The sequence below is a fragment of the Platalea leucorodia genome (assembly GCF_965183815.1).
Source record: "Platalea leucorodia genome assembly, chromosome: 8".
Lineage (NCBI taxonomy): Eukaryota > Metazoa > Chordata > Aves > Pelecaniformes > Threskiornithidae > Platalea > Platalea leucorodia.
Genome location: NC_138830.1, coordinates 14,651,307 through 14,667,137, shown reverse-complemented (window position 1 = coordinate 14,667,137; position 15,831 = coordinate 14,651,307). Strand labels below are relative to the sequence as shown.

Below are 15,831 nucleotides of genomic sequence, written 5' to 3'. Positions count from 1 at the left end.
TTCAGCTGGCTCTAAAAGTCCTGCTTAGGTGGAAATCTAGACATCGTAATGAGAATGGTCTGACATGTCCTTTTACTGCTTAAAAACTGGGATGAGAAGTACTGTCTCGGAATTGGAAGGAGGTTATAGAATGCCTTTTCATGTCATAGCCTCACACTTAGGCGGCCAATTCCGCTGGCTTTGGTAATCACCTCTGGTACTTCTAGAAGAAGCAATTTCTTGCCTCTAGCCTTACCCCTGTGTTGACTAGTCGACCTAGATAATAGGTTGATGTCACCCAACACCGCGACCAGACGGGCGCAGGGCAGGGATTGCCCAGTGTCTCCTCAGCAAAAATTCCAGCGCTCAAGTGCTCATCCACCAGCATAGCTGGAGGATAGAAAGAGACGCGCAGCCCCTTTGCTACAGACACTCCATACCGGGGTGGTGGGCCTTGGAGGAAGTGAAATGAACAGTTTCAACAAGCAGTAGAAGATGGGAACGGAACACGGCAGTACCTGAGGTCGGTGTGGGTCTTGGTGTTGACGGCGTGCGTGGAGGCTGTGTTGTAGTGCTTGGCAAGGGGATGGTGGGTTTGGGTGTCGATGGACCTAGCACAAGAGAGAGTTAGAGGAGCTCTGCACCGACATGGGAGATTTGTTGCAGGCAGCTGGCCCACCCTTCCCAAACACCCAACACCGTGGGGTTGTGGGTGTAGAAGGAAGTGGACCTACAGAGAGACACAGAAGTGGTCAGTGGCAACATGGAGTTTTGTTGCAGGCAGCCAGTCCGCCCTTCCCAAACACCCCAAAACCATGACCAGAGAGGCCCAGGGCAGGGATTGCACAGTGTCTCCTCAGCAGAGGTTTCTGCACTCAAGTGCTCTCCACAGAGCACTGGTGAGTGATAAAAGGAGACACACTGGTCCTGCACTACAGACACTCCATCCCTTGGCCATGAGCCTCGAAGAAAGCTAACCGAACACTTGCCACAAGCAGTAGAAGAGGGGAATGGAACATGGCAGTACCTGAGCTCGGTGTGGGTCTTGGTGTATGCAGAGTCTGCGTTGTGATGTCTGGCAAGGTGGTCTCAGGTCCTGCGGTTGATGGACCTAGCACAAGAGAGAGTTAGAGATCTGCACCAACCTGGGAGATTTGTTACAGGCAGCCGGTCTGCCCTTCCCAAACACCCCAAAACCACGACCAGAGAGGCCCAAGGCAGGGATCGCACAGTGTCATCTGAGAAAGAGCCCTGCCACTCAAGGGTTCTGCCACCAGCACAGGTGGGTGACAAAAGCAGATTAGGCACTTCAATATCTATGCTCAGTGTCTTGGCTGTGGGCCTTGTAATACACGAACTAAATAGTGACTGCAGGCAGTGCCAATGCTCCACTCTCCCAGAGGACAGCTGCTTGGCCATAGGCTGCATCACTGGCCCACAGGGCTCTGCAAGACAAGCTGTGCTCCTGCCTCTAACACAGCCTGGCACCTCAGTTGGTGACATCTCTCAGGCCCCATGACTGGTCTACTCTACTCACCTGTGTCTGGCATGTTTGTTGGTGTGGGATCCTGTGTTGAAGGTTTGGTGGTGGTGGTGGCTGGTGGTGGCGGAGTCACATCGCCTACTAAAGAGACAATGGTAGAAGCAAATCAGTCCTCCTTGACCAGCTCTTGTTCAAGACAGAAGCTACATTGACTGCCACAAGACTCATAATGTTCCTCAAGCTGCCCTTCCCCAAGCCGAGCCTTGTACCTGTGCAGGGTCCCTTTTCGATGGACAGATCATCCAATGCTACGTCGCTCCGGAGATCTTCACCCCATTCTCCCTCCAGGACAATCTACAGGAAGGGATGGTTCCCAGCATTAGCTCCGGCCGCATGTGTGAAATTCCTTTAGAAAGCACAGTTCATCTCAGATGGCAGTGAGAGCCTGTGCCCTTACCTGCATGTTTCCTGTGCTGTTCACCATGACCTCTCCCAAGATCCATTTGTCCCCGTGGTTCCCAGTACTGCTCCAGACCAGCACTAGCTCTTCGCCCTTAGCCACGTACACCCGCAGCGCCATTGTTTCAGCCACTCCGTACATGTGATACCAGAAGCGGAAGCAGTGCGGTCCTTCGGAACTGCACACCGGACTGATCAGCTGAGCCACAAAGCCGGGGAGGGCGTTGCTCCCTTGCAGGTAGATGTAGTAGCCGTCTGAAACAAAGCGTGAGCCACACTGTCACACGCATATCAAATCTAGACAAAGCAGCCAGGGACAACCCAAGCACAGTCCTGGGAGTACCGCCTGCTGCGGTTCAAGTCAGGCGAAAGGAGGGGAGAGCAAACACAGGTCCTTCGCTAGCCGTAACCCTCCCCAGCCCTGGGTCCACCTATGAACCCTGCTCGCATGGCTCTGCAGCTTCGGGGCCCACTCATCATTGTCTTCTGGAGAAGCCAGCGTCTCCTAAAAGAGAGACCCATTCCTGTTCCCCTGAGACAGCCGTGTCATCAAGCTTTGCATTACTTTCCCCATTGCATGGCAGGTCCTTGCCTGACCTGTGGGTACCACAAACTGATTCCCAGGGCTGAAAATCTTCCTAAAGGAAGGCTCTGGCTCTCGGGGAGACTGCCAGAAACGGCTCTGGATCAAGATACAGATACACAAATACACGTGGCCTGTATTCGCTTTTAGAAGAGGTTTGTCACTGTCTTCCCAGGAACACCCCTCTGCCTGAAGGTCTACTGTGTACAGATTGCTGTTCCTACCTCCTGTCGTGTGGTCAGAGGAGGGGCCGGTATTTTGCGTGGGCGTTGGACCCTTGTTCCTTATCCAGTCAATGCTGCTGTAATCTGCCTGGACCCACTCACAGAAGTCATTGTCGAATGTGCAGGTGAAATTGCAGTCTCCTGGGGGAGATGGATACGGTGCAGAAAGGAAAGCAGAGTTTCTAGAGTGAGGGTGGGGTCACCATTTCCCTGTGTCACACAGGGCACACCTACATCCCTAGCATGGTCATGGCCGGGTAAGGATGGCCAGCCAAGTGGAAATGCACGAGCAGAGTGCCTAGCACAGCCAGTAACAAACATGGACAGGAGACAAGAGTACCAGGACCTAGCACAAAAGAGAGCTAGAGGAGCTCTGCACCAACATGGGAGATTTGTTGCAGGCAGCTGGCTCACCCTTCCCAAACACCCAACGCCATGACCAGACAGGCCCAGGGCAGGGATTGCCCAGTGTCTCCTCAGCAAAAATTCCAGCGCTCAAGTGCTCATCCACCAGCATAGCTGGAGGATAGAAAGAGACGCGCAGCCCCTTCGCTACAGACACTCCATACCGGGGTGGTGGGCCTTGGAGGAAGTGAAATGAACAGTTTCAACAAGCAGTAGAAGATGGGAATGGAACACGGCAGTACCTGAGGTCGGTGTGGGTCTTGGTGTTGACGGCGTGCGTGGAGGCTGTGTTGTAGTGCTTGGCAAGGGGATGGTGGGTTTGGGTGTCGATGGACCTAGCACAAGAGAGAGTTAGAGGAGCTCTGCACCGACATGGGAGATTTGTTGCAGGCAGCTGGCCCACCCTTCCCAAGCACCCAACGCTGCGACCAGAGAGGCCCTGGGCAGGAATCACAGAGCGTCATTCCACGGTATCCCTGTCACAAAGAGTCTCTTCACCCAAGGGCTGGTGGCCCACCAGAGCGGCTGGGTGACACGCGGAGAAACCTGCACCACAGCTGCCCCATTCCTTGAATGTGGGCCACAAAGGAGATCAACAGAACACCTACCACAGACAGTGCCAGCACTCCAGTCTCCCAGAGCAACGCCTGCCTCAGCACAGGCTGCGGCATAGGCCCCCAGGTCATTGCAGAGGTGCTCCGCGCTGCCACCCGTGGCACACTGGTCATAGACACAGCTCTCAAAGTACGTCTTGGGCGGCAGAACTGCATGGCATGGCTGGAACGGGCCACCGAGTTGCGTGAGGATTGCACACTGCTTGTTAGCTGCCTCCTCCTCGGAAGGGGAGCAGGAGGCAGGCGGGATGGGGCCTGGGTGACACCTGCAAAGCAGACAGACAGCCCTGAGCTCACGGCAGCCTGTGGACCCCAGCCACGCTGTTTCCTGACCTCCTCCCCAGCCAAAACCTCAGCCTCTGGAGTCCAGATCCCTCGCTAAGACGAGGCACCCACGGCTGTCACCCGCAAGGGTGGGCAACGTGGCCCACAGTCACCATTCCCCTCCGTGGCATCAGGTGGACAGAAACAAATGGCCGAGGCAGTCGCGATCGCAACAGCTTGGGAAAAGCATCACGCCAAGGCCGCGGCCCGCTCTCTCTGGGGTCAGGAACAGTGAGATGCAGCGTCTGGAGTGGGACAGCGGGGCCCTGCACAGAGGTCACCGAGGACCCCAGAGCAGAGCGCCTAGGGGGAGAGAGCACCGTGCACCCTGACCGCGGCGGGGGGGCCTGGACGCTGGCACAAGCAAGCCAGCCTTGAGGGGAAAGGGGAACGGCCGCACGTCTGGCACCCAGTTGCAGACAGGACATCCCGCTGGTGGGTGAAGCAGGGTTGTGAGGCGCAAGGACGATACGCCTACTGCCGTGGAGCCTCTGTGTGCTCGCACACGCGTTCCCACAGCTGCCTGCCTCCTCTCCCTTGCCCCATGCCTGCCGTTACCGCCCCTCCCCCCTTGCGCCCCTCACAGCTCCCCTCCCCCACGCTCCCTTTTGTCCGTCATCTACGCGACGGAACAAGGACTCACGCCCACTCCTCATCCGGCACCATCCAGCTGTCTCCAAAGTCATTGAAGTTGGGCACGACAACCCCGTCGGGGCGCATGAAGTCGTCCTGCTGGCTCCCAGTGTACGCCCCGCACAGCCCACACAGCTTGCCCTTGTGCTTCTCAGACACCTGCACTAGGAGCTCATGGTCCCCATTGAACTGCAGCTGCAGGCCCAGCTTGGTAGAGACCCGCACGTAGGAGCCGCTCAGGGAAATGGTCACACCGGGGGCAGGAGAAGCAGGCAGGGAGGCCAGAGCACCGTTGATCTGGATGAGGGGGAGAGAGGGAGACAGAAGCATAAAGAGATGCCCTCCGCTGAGAGGTCGCTGTTCTTCACTGCGATGGCGCCAGGGCCCAGTGAGTCAGGAGCACTGATGGCATGGGAAACCCTGTCCAGGCCTACAAGAACGGCGGCGACTCTACCTACGGCACACCGAAAGGTCAGGAAAACTAGCCGAGAATCTGTTGCTGCGCGAGCAGCCCTATCTGCCCCGCTCAGAGCCTCGCCGTGCTCCAGGCTCAGGGAATATCAAGCTCTTCCTGGGGACAGAGTGGTACTTAATGGTGCCTAGGGCATGTGTTGTTTCCAGGTGTAAAAATGAGGGGCTTACGTAGACCGCCTTGTTCTTGCGCAGTGCAATGTGGAGGCCTTCCACGGACAGTGCCACAGAGTTCAGAGCTGTCCACTTCTGGCTGCCGCGATGTTCGTTGCGGGTGGTGACACTGAACCCAACGGAGGAGTTGTCACAGCCCGTCACCACCGTGTAGTTGCAGGAGCCCTGGAAGTGGTGAAGCTTCCCATCGAAGGTGCTGTAATGCGGGTCGCCGTAGATGTGGCAGAGAGCAGTGCTGGCTGGGTAACAGTCCCTCTGGCCGTTCTGGATCTTGCAGACCTCGTCCTCACCACAGGACAACTCAGAGCAAGCCATCTGGCCGTTGGCTTCACACCAGCACTTGCGAGTGCAGTTCTCGTTCACGGAGTACTCGCCTTCCTGCGGGCAGAGGAACACCGAGCGTCAGCGCGTCAGGCAGGAAAGTAGAGGCAAGGGAGTGCCCTGGGAGGGGGGCAAGCCAGGGCAGGCTTTTCACTCACGCTGTAGTAGTTGCCCTCAAAGAGGCAGCCGCAGCGGGCCTCGGGCACACAGGTGTCTCCGCTGAGGAGGAAGCCAGAGGTACACGCACAGCCCTCCACGCAGGGCTTGGAGCAGTTCTGCGGGGCTTGTCGGTCAACGCAGGTGGCAGGACAGCCGGTCATGCAAGGGTCATAGTAGCTGTTGGCGGGGCACGGCAGGGCTGCAATGGGAAGGGGACAATTAGGACCAGCAAGCCTTCAAGGAAGGACGACCTCCTGGGAAGGGGACGACCAAAGACTTGCTTTGGCCAGCGGTTCTGGGCACGGGGAGCGGCACATTCCCCTTCTGGCAACTGCAAGGCAGGTACTCACGGCAGAAGGTGGCATTCCTCCAGGGAAGAAGACTCACGCCGGCTGCCTGGCATGCGTCAGCGTAGGCCTCCAGAGCAGCACACAGGACCTCCTGGCCACCATTCAGGGCACAAAGGTCATAGAAGCAGGTCTCAAAGTAGCTCTGGGGGTTGATCACGGCGTGGCACCTCTCAAAAGAGCCAGGCCTGGCAGTCAGCATGCCACAGAACTGGTCCGATCGGTAGAGCTTCTCCTCTTCTGCACCGCAGGGTCCGGGGGGGGAGGGGACACCGCAAGAGGGGTCGTCGTCTGGGACCTGCCAGCTCTCCCCCAGCTCATTGGAGTCCGCGGCTTGCTGCCCGTTGGGCATCATGTAATCGTCCTCTCTCCGGCTGTTGAAGTTCCCGCACATGCCACAGGTCAGGTTGAAGTAGGTGGTGGGCACCTTCACCTCCACCGAGTGGTCAGTGTCGTAGGACACTCTGAGGTTGAAGTCTGTCTCCAGGACGATGTAGCGGCCGCTCCTGCTCACCGTGACGGCACCTCCCGCTGCGCTCACCGGCAAGGTCTTGCGCAGATTGTTCACCTAGGGCAGACACACCGCAATGGGCCCGGGACTTGTCCCTGGCCTCCCTGGGGTCTCCTGCCCCAGGGAAATCAGCTGCCAGGCCGGGCCCGGCAAACCGGCGCCCATGATGCCCTCACACCCAGACGCCCCTGTGGCTTGCAGGCCCCGTGCCTGTGTTCTGCACTCTGCAGGGGCCTCTGTTCAACACGGGCCACGTTCCCCGTTTGCCTCTCCCGCCTCCAACCCCTCCGGAAAGGGAAAACAAAGCAACCTAGTGGCTGCAAGGGAACCCACCCGGGCTTGGGGCAATGGAGGTGTCTGGTACAGCCCAGGCCCTGCCAAGAAAAGCCAGCCCCGCCTTGCAGCTGCGCCACGCTCCTGCCAGCCCCGCTGCCTACCAGCACTTGTCTCTTCTCCTTCTTGACAATGACAATGCGCTCTCCGTACACCTCAACCAGGACTTCACGCACATACGACACTCTGGTGTTCCCACGATGCTCGTTCTTGGCCTCAACATTGAAGTAGGGCAGGGAGGTGGTGTTGGAGCACACTTTGGCCAGGGTGTAGGTGCAGGTGCCCATGAAGTGGTGCGTCACCTTGTCAAAGGTGGTGTAGTGAGGGTCACCGTGGACGTGGCAGATGCCGTAGGATTGTTCGAGGCACTCGGGTTTCCCATCCTGCACCCCGCAGTACTGGCCCGCAGGGCACGAGGCACTGGCGCACTGGACTTTGCTTCCCTGCGCGGGACACCTGCACTTTGAGGAGCAGGTGTTGTCCGTCCAGAACTCCGAGCCCACGGGGTAGTGCTGCCCGTTGTGCCAGCACCCGCACTGCTGGCTGGGCACGCATCGGTCGTTGTAGAGCAGGTACCCGCTGTCGCACACACAGCCCTCCACGCACGGCAGGCTGCAGGTAGCAGGAGCCATCGGGTCAACACAGGTGGCAGGGCAGGCTGGAGCACAGGGCTCATAGTGACTGTTGGCTGGACAGGTGATGGCTGCCGAGACAGAAGACATGGCCGTTACTTGGGGAACATAACACTGCTTTGCTCTGTATTTTCCCCTCTGAAAAATTAAGAGTCTGTGTTTTCTCTGTGGTCTGCTTGGCTCCGTGAGTATTCTAAGTCATACCTGATCAAATGAAACAGAAAATGGTGCCTCTAATACTGACAACTGCCTGTAAATCCCCACCGCACCTAATAAAATTATTTCTTATTCCCCACCCCACTCTTTCATTCCTGTTCTGTGTTTTCCTGAGAGGAACGATCCGCGGCACCGCGTGTGGACTTACGGCAGAAGGTTGCGTTCCTCCACACAGGTATCTTGACACCAAGCGACTGGCAGGCGTCCGCGTAGGACTGCAAGCTCTTGCACAGGGCCTCGCGATCCAGCCCCAGCTCACACAGGTCGTAAAGGCAGGTGTTAAAGTAGTCGCTGGGGCTCACCACAGCGTGGCACATCTGAAACGGGCCGCTGGCGTCAGTGAGGAGCCCGCAGAAGCGGCTGCTGGCAATGACTTGCTTGTCCGTCTCACTGCAGGCTGGGGTGGGGAGCGGTCCGGCTGCGCAGCTGTGGAAGGACAGGCAGAAGGGCCCCTGGGTCATCCGTGGGCTTCTCCTGGTGCCTCCCCCTCCCCTTGCCCGACACGTCCCCAGACCTGCTGGGGGGCCACACGCACCTGCTGTCGTTGGACACCTGCCAGCTGTTGCCCAGGCTGGTGGAGTCTGGCTCCATCACCCCTTCCGGGTTCAGGAAGTCATCTGCTGCCATCCCGTTGTAGTTCCCACACATGCCACAAACCTTCTGCCCAAAGGTGCTCGGAAGCATCACCTCCACCCGATGCTTCCCATCAAACTTCACTCTCAAGCCAAAGTCTGTCGTGACCACAGTGTAGAACCCGCTGGATGAGACCTGCACGCCCACGGATGGGGTGCAGGGCAGGAGCTCTGCCACTCCGTTGACCTGCAAGGACAGAAACCGAGATAGGGTTGGAGCAACCCATTTGGCGCAGCTCTCTCCTCTCGCACAGCCCCACCGCCTCTCCTCCTTGCGCTTACCGTCACTGCTCCACCCTTCCCCAGCCTTATCCGCTGGCCAGCCACGTCGACATCCACATATCGGACATAGGACACGCGAGTGTTGCTTCCCCTGTGCTCATTGGCCGCTTCCACGTTGAAGTAGGGCAGCGAGCTGTTGCTCTCGCACAGCTTGGAGAGGGTGTAGGTGCAGGTGCCCATGAAGTGGTGGAGCTGCTTGTCGAACGTGTGGTAGTGAGGGTCTCCCTCCACCACGCAGGTCCCTACTCACAGTGGAAAGACCAGAGGAAACATTCAGTTAAGCACCTCCTGCCGCCTCTGCTGCCCGGCAGGCCCTGCACAAAGGACGGTGGCCCCATGACGGGTCTACTCTACTCACCTGAGTCTGGCGCGGGTGGTAGCGTGGGATGCCCTGTTGAAGGTGTGGTGGTGGCGGTGGTGGTGGCTGGTGGTGGCGGAGTCACATCGCCTACTAAAGAGACAATGGTAGAAGCAAATCAGTCCTCCTTGACCGGCTCTTGTTCAAGACAGAAGCCACATTGACTGCCACAAGACGCGTAATGTTCCTCAAGCTGCCCTTCCCCAGGCCGAGCCTTGTACCTGTGCAGGGTCCCTTTTCGATGGACAGATCATCCAATGCTACGTCGCTCCGGAAATCTTCACCTATCATGCCCTCCAGGACAATCTACGGAAGGGATGGTTCCCAGCATTAGCTCCGGCCGCATGTGTGAAATTCCTTTAGAAAGCACAGTTCATCTCAGACGGCAGTGAGAGCCTGCGCCCTTACCCGCACGTTTCCTGTGCTGTTCACCGTGACCTCTCCCAAGTTCCATTTGTCCCCTTTGCTTCCAGCATCTTTCCATTCCAGTGTTGATGTTTCATTGTGGACTGCATACACGCGCAGCGCCATTGCTTCAGCCACTCCGTACATGTGATACCAGAAGTGGAAGCAGTGCGGTCCTTCCAAACTGCACACGGGACTGACCAAGCGGGCTACATCACTTGGCTGTTGCTTACTTCCTTGCAGGTAGATATAATAGCCATCTGGAAACAGCAGAGTGTCAATTTTTCGCATGAATGGGCCACAACAAGGCAAGTCACTTCATTTGCAGATCGTCTACAGTACAACATTTCTTCACCCAGAACCTTCATTAAACTTTCAGTCCCCCAATGGATTTCCATCAGATTACACTGGTCTCCTACTTAGGGAAAGGAAAGCCTCCTAAAGGAAATGCTGAGTGCCACAGCGATCCAGTCTCAGCCTGGATATGCCTTTGCTGAAGGCTCTTTACAGGAACTTATGCTAACAGGTCACATGCTTATCAATGTCCTGCACCGTTCATCCACCCCACAACAGATTCCTGACTGCTGCAGAAGGCTCTGGACTGAGCTTAGGAAACACGTGGCCTGGCTTTGCTGTTAAAAGAGGGTCCTTGCCCTCTTCCAAGAGAAGCACAGCCAGGTATTCTTTGCTGTTCCTACCTCCGGTCGTGTGGTCGTGGGAAGGGCCGGTATTTGGTGTGGGTGTCGGCCCCTTGTGCCTTATCCAATCAAAGTTGTCACTGGTTTCCTGTTCCCATTCACAGAAGTCAACATCAAATGTGCAGGACATATTGCAGGCTATTGGTGCAGCTGCATACGGTACAGAAAGAAAAACAGTTTCCACAATGAGGTTTGGAATCTTCTCTCTGTTCTGACAATGCCCTTCTAGGTCTCATGCACGCGTGTTCATGAAAAATATGAAGATATTATAATGGAATGAGTAGAAGTGACCAGGACTGAAAAATTGACTATAAAATATGAAATTTTAAGTTCCTGAGAATGTGTGGTTTTTTACAAGTCCCTTCCTCAATAGTCACCATAATGCACTAATATCCTGTATTTTTACACGGTGCCACAATCATAATCCTTGGTCATTGCAAATTGCTCAAAGCTGGCACAGTAGCGTTCAGCTGGCTCTAAAAGTCCTGCTTAGGTGGAAATCTAGACATCGTAATGAGAATGGTCTGACATGTCCTTTTACTGCTTAAAAACTGGGATGAGAAGTACTGTCTCGGAATTGGAAGGAGGTTATAGAATGCCTTTTCATGTCATAGCCTCACACTTAGGCGGCCAATTCCGCTGGCTTTGGTAATCACCTCTGGTACTTCTAGAAGAAGCAATTTCTTGCCTCTAGCCTTACCCCTGTGTTGACTAGTCGACCTAGATAATAGGTTGATGTCACCCAACACCGCGACCAGACGGGCGCAGGGCAGGGATTGCCCAGTGTCTCCTCAGCAAAAATTCCAGCGCTCAAGTGCTCATCCACCAGCATAGCTGGAGGATAGAAAGAGACGCGCAGCCCCTTCGCTACAGACACTCCATACCGGGGTGGTGGGCCTTGGAGGAAGTGAAATGAACAGTTTCAACAAGCAGTAGAAGATGGGAATGGAACACGGCAGTACCTGAGGTCGGTGTGGGTCTTGGTGTTGACGGCGTGCGTGGAGGCTGTGTTGTAGTGCTTGGCAAGGGGATGGTGGGTTTGGGTGTCGATGGACCTAGCACAAGAGAGAGTTAGAGGAGCTCTGCACCGACATGGGAGATTTGTTGCAGGCAGCTGGCCCACCCTTCCCAAGCACCCAACGCTGCGACCAGAGAGGCCCTGGGCAGGAATCACAGAGCGTCATTCCACGGTATCCCTGTCACAAAGAGTCTCTTCACCCAAGGGCTGGTGGCCCACCAGAGCGGCTGGGTGACACGCGGAGAAACCTGCACCACAGCTGCCCCATTCCTTGAATGTGGGCCACAAAGGAGATCAACAGAACACCTACCACAGACAGTGCCAGCACTCCAGTCTCCCAGAGCAACGCCTGCCTCAGCACAGGCTGCGGCATAGGCCCCCAGGTCATTGCAGAGGTGCTCCGCGCTGCCACCCGTGGCACACTGGTCATAGACACAGCTCTCAAAGTACGTCTTGGGCGGCAGAACTGCATGGCATGGCTGGAACGGGCCACCGAGTTGCGTGAGGATTGCACACTGCTTGTTAGCTGCCTCCTCCTCGGAAGGGGAGCAGGAGGCAGGCGGGATGGGGCCTGGGTGACACCTGCAAAGCAGACAGACAGCCCTGAGCTCACGGCAGCCTGTGGACCCCAGCCACGCTGTTTCCTGACCTCCTCCCCAGCCAAAACCTCAGCCTCTGGAGTCCAGATCCCTCGCTAAGACGAGGCACCCACGGCTGTCACCCGCAAGGGTGGGCAACGTGGCCCACAGTCACCATTCCCCTCCGTGGCATCAGGTGGACAGAAACAAATGGCCGAGGCAGTCGCGATCGCAACAGCTTGGGAAAAGCATCACGCCAAGGCCGCGGCCCGCTCTCTCTGGGGTCAGGAACAGTGAGATGCAGCGTCTGGAGTGGGACAGCGGGGCCCTGCACAGAGGTCACCGAGGACCCCAGAGCAGAGCGCCTAGGGGGAGAGAGCACCGTGCACCCTGACCGCGGCGGGGGGGCCTGGACGCTGGCACAAGCAAGCCAGCCTTGAGGGGAAAGGGGAACGGCCGCACGTCTGGCACCCAGTTGCAGACAGGACATCCCGCTGGTGGGTGAAGCAGGGTTGTGAGGCGCAAGGACGATACGCCTACTGCCGTGGAGCCTCTGTGTGCTCGCACACGCGTTCCCACAGCTGCCTGCCTCCTCTCCCTTGCCCCATGCCTGCCGTTACCGCCCCTCCCCCCTTGCGCCCCTCACAGCTCCCCTCCCCCACGCTCCCTTTTGTCCGTCATCTACGCGACGGAACAAGGACTCACGCCCACTCCTCATCCGGCACCATCCAGCTGTCTCCAAAGTCATTGAAGTTGGGCACGACAACCCCGTCGGGGCGCATGAAGTCGTCCTGCTGGCTCCCAGTGTACGCCCCGCACAGCCCACACAGCTTGCCCTTGTGCTTCTCAGACACCTGCACTAGGAGCTCATGGTCCCCATTGAACTGCAGCTGCAGGCCCAGCTTGGTAGAGACCCGCACGTAGGAGCCGCTCAGGGAAATGGTCACACCGGGGGCAGGAGAAGCAGGCAGGGAGGCCAGAGCACCGTTGATCTGGATGAGGGGGAGAGAGGGAGACAGAAGCATAAAGAGATGCCCTCCGCTGAGAGGTCGCTGTTCTTCACTGCGATGGCGCCAGGGCCCAGTGAGTCAGGAGCACTGATGGCATGGGAAACCCTGTCCAGGCCTACAAGAACGGCGGCGACTCTACCTACGGCACACCGAAAGGTCAGGAAAACTAGCCGAGAATCTGTTGCTGCGCGAGCAGCCCTATCTGCCCCGCTCAGAGCCTCGCCGTGCTCCAGGCTCAGGGAATATCAAGCTCTTCCTGGGGACAGAGTGGTACTTAATGGTGCCTAGGGCATGTGTTGTTTCCAGGTGTAAAAATGAGGGGCTTACGTAGACCGCCTTGTTCTTGCGCAGTGCAATGTGGAGGCCTTCCACGGACAGTGCCACAGAGTTCAGAGCTGTCCACTTCTGGCTGCCGCGATGTTCGTTGCGGGTGGTGACACTGAACCCAACGGAGGAGTTGTCACAGCCCGTCACCACCGTGTAGTTGCAGGAGCCCTGGAAGTGGTGAAGCTTCCCATCGAAGGTGCTGTAATGCGGGTCGCCGTAGATGTGGCAGAGAGCAGTGCTGGCTGGGTAACAGTCCCTCTGGCCGTTCTGGATCTTGCAGACCTCGTCCTCACCACAGGACAACTCAGAGCAAGCCATCTGGCCGTTGGCTTCACACCAGCACTTGCGAGTGCAGTTCTCGTTCACGGAGTACTCGCCTTCCTGCGGGCAGAGGAACACCGAGCGTCAGCGCGTCAGGCAGGAAAGTAGAGGCAAGGGAGTGCCCTGGGAGGGGGGCAAGCCAGGGCAGGCTTTTCACTCACGCTGTAGTAGTTGCCCTCAAAGAGGCAGCCGCAGCGGGCCTCGGGCACACAGGTGTCTCCGCTGAGGAGGAAGCCAGAGGTACACGCACAGCCCTCCACGCAGGGCTTGGAGCAGTTCTGCGGGGCTTGTCGGTCAACGCAGGTGGCAGGACAGCCGGTCATGCAAGGGTCATAGTAGCTGTTGGCGGGGCACGGCAGGGCTGCAATGGGAAGGGGACAATTAGGACCAGCAAGCCTTCAAGGAAGGACGACCTCCTGGGAAGGGGACGACCAAAGACTTGCTTTGGCCAGCGGTTCTGGGCACGGGGAGCGGCACATTCCCCTTCTGGCAACTGCAAGGCAGGTACTCACGGCAGAAGGTGGCATTCCTCCAGGGAAGAAGACTCACGCCGGCTGCCTGGCATGCGTCAGCGTAGGCCTCCAGAGCAGCACACAGGACCTCCTGGCCACCATTCAGGGCACAAAGGTCATAGAAGCAGGTCTCAAAGTAGCTCTGGGGGTTGATCACGGCGTGGCACCTCTCAAAAGAGCCAGGCCTGGCAGTCAGCATGCCACAGAACTGGTCCGATCGGTAGAGCTTCTCCTCTTCTGCACCGCAGGGTCCGGGGGGGGAGGGGACACCGCAAGAGGGGTCGTCGTCTGGGACCTGCCAGCTCTCCCCCAGCTCATTGGAGTCCGCGGCTTGCTGCCCGTTGGGCATCATGTAATCGTCCTCTCTCCGGCTGTTGAAGTTCCCGCACATGCCACAGGTCAGGTTGAAGTAGGTGGTGGGCACCTTCACCTCCACCGAGTGGTCAGTGTCGTAGGACACTCTGAGGTTGAAGTCTGTCTCCAGGACGATGTAGCGGCCGCTCCTGCTCACCGTGACGGCACCTCCCGCTGCGCTCACCGGCAAGGTCTTGCGCAGATTGTTCACCTAGGGCAGACACACCGCAATGGGCCCGGGACTTGTCCCTGGCCTCCCTGGGGTCTCCTGCCCCAGGGAAATCAGCTGCCAGGCCGGGCCCGGCAAACCGGCGCCCATGATGCCCTCACACCCAGACGCCCCTGTGGCTTGCAGGCCCCGTGCCTGTGTTCTGCACTCTGCAGGGGCCTCTGTTCAACACGGGCCACGTTCCCCGTTTGCCTCTCCCGCCTCCAACCCCTCCGGAAAGGGAAAACAAAGCAACCTAGTGGCTGCAAGGGAACCCACCCGGGCTTGGGGCAATGGAGGTGTCTGGTACAGCCCAGGCCCTGCCAAGAAAAGCCAGCCCCGCCTTGCAGCTGCGCCACGCTCCTGCCAGCCCCGCTGCCTACCAGCACTTGTCTCTTCTCCTTCTTGACAATGACAATGCGCTCTCCGTACACCTCAACCAGGACTTCACGCACATACGACACTCTGGTGTTCCCACGATGCTCGTTCTTGGCCTCAACATTGAAGTAGGGCAGGGAGGTGGTGTTGGAGCACACTTTGGCCAGGGTGTAGGTGCAGGTGCCCATGAAGTGGTGCGTCACCTTGTCAAAGGTGGTGTAGTGAGGGTCACCGTGGACGTGGCAGATGCCGTAGGATTGTTCGAGGCACTCGGGTTTCCCATCCTGCACCCCGCAGTACTGGCCCGCAGGGCACGAGGCACTGGCGCACTGGACTTTGCTTCCCTGCGCGGGACACCTGCACTTTGAGGAGCAGGTGTTGTCCGTCCAGAACTCCGAGCCCACGGGGTAGTGCTGCCCGTTGTGCCAGCACCCGCACTGCTGGCTGGGCACGCATCGGTCGTTGTAGAGCAGGTACCCGCTGTCGCACACACAGCCCTCCACGCACGGCAGGCTGCAGGTAGCAGGAGCCATCGGGTCAACACAGGTGGCAGGGCAGGCTGGAGCACAGGGCTCATAGTGACTGTTGGCTGGACAGGTGATGGCTGCCGAGACAGAAGACATGGCCGTTACTTGGGGAACATAACACTGCTTTGCTCTGTATTTTCCCCTCTGAAAAATTAAGAGTCTGTGTTTTCTCTGTGGTCTGCTTGGCTCCGTGAGTATTCTAAGTCATACCTGATCAAATGAAACAGAAAATGGTGCCTCTAATACTGACAACTGCCTGTAAATCCCCACCGCACCTAATAAAATTATTTCTTATTCCCCACCCCACTCTTTCATTCCTGTTCTGTGTTTTCCTGAGAGGAACGATCCGCGGCAC

At 57.8% G+C, this 15,831-nt stretch overlaps 1 protein-coding gene across 1 annotated transcript in view; it reads right to left on the bottom strand.

Moving 5' to 3' along the window:
- The window catches only part of LOC309593895 (IgGFc-binding protein-like), a gene marked incomplete at both ends in the record, with an annotated part of 50,852 nt that overhangs the window by 27,216 nt on the left and 7,805 nt on the right, over positions 1–15,831 (bottom strand). The window contains 28 exons of the mRNA XM_082319046.1: positions 236–255; positions 498–590; positions 659–709; positions 958–1,090; positions 1,517–1,600; positions 1,732–1,816; positions 1,920–2,176; positions 2,729–2,869; positions 3,376–3,468; positions 3,742–4,013; positions 4,715–5,001; positions 5,347–5,727; positions 5,829–6,028; positions 6,180–6,744; positions 7,125–7,723; positions 8,017–8,294; positions 8,404–8,687; positions 8,783–9,024; positions 9,141–9,230; positions 9,362–9,446; positions 9,549–9,805; positions 11,206–11,298; positions 11,572–11,843; positions 12,545–12,831; positions 13,177–13,557; positions 13,659–13,858; positions 14,010–14,574; positions 14,955–15,553. Coding sequence (XP_082175172.1) covers positions 236–255; positions 498–590; positions 659–709; positions 958–1,090; positions 1,517–1,600; positions 1,732–1,816; positions 1,920–2,176; positions 2,729–2,869; positions 3,376–3,468; positions 3,742–4,013; positions 4,715–5,001; positions 5,347–5,727; positions 5,829–6,028; positions 6,180–6,744; positions 7,125–7,723; positions 8,017–8,294; positions 8,404–8,687; positions 8,783–9,024; positions 9,141–9,230; positions 9,362–9,446; positions 9,549–9,805; positions 11,206–11,298; positions 11,572–11,843; positions 12,545–12,831; positions 13,177–13,557; positions 13,659–13,858; positions 14,010–14,574; positions 14,955–15,553 — 6,894 coding nt within the window. The remainder of the gene's footprint in view (positions 1–235; positions 256–497; positions 591–658; positions 710–957; positions 1,091–1,516; positions 1,601–1,731; positions 1,817–1,919; positions 2,177–2,728; positions 2,870–3,375; positions 3,469–3,741; positions 4,014–4,714; positions 5,002–5,346; positions 5,728–5,828; positions 6,029–6,179; positions 6,745–7,124; positions 7,724–8,016; positions 8,295–8,403; positions 8,688–8,782; positions 9,025–9,140; positions 9,231–9,361; positions 9,447–9,548; positions 9,806–11,205; positions 11,299–11,571; positions 11,844–12,544; positions 12,832–13,176; positions 13,558–13,658; positions 13,859–14,009; positions 14,575–14,954; positions 15,554–15,831) is intronic.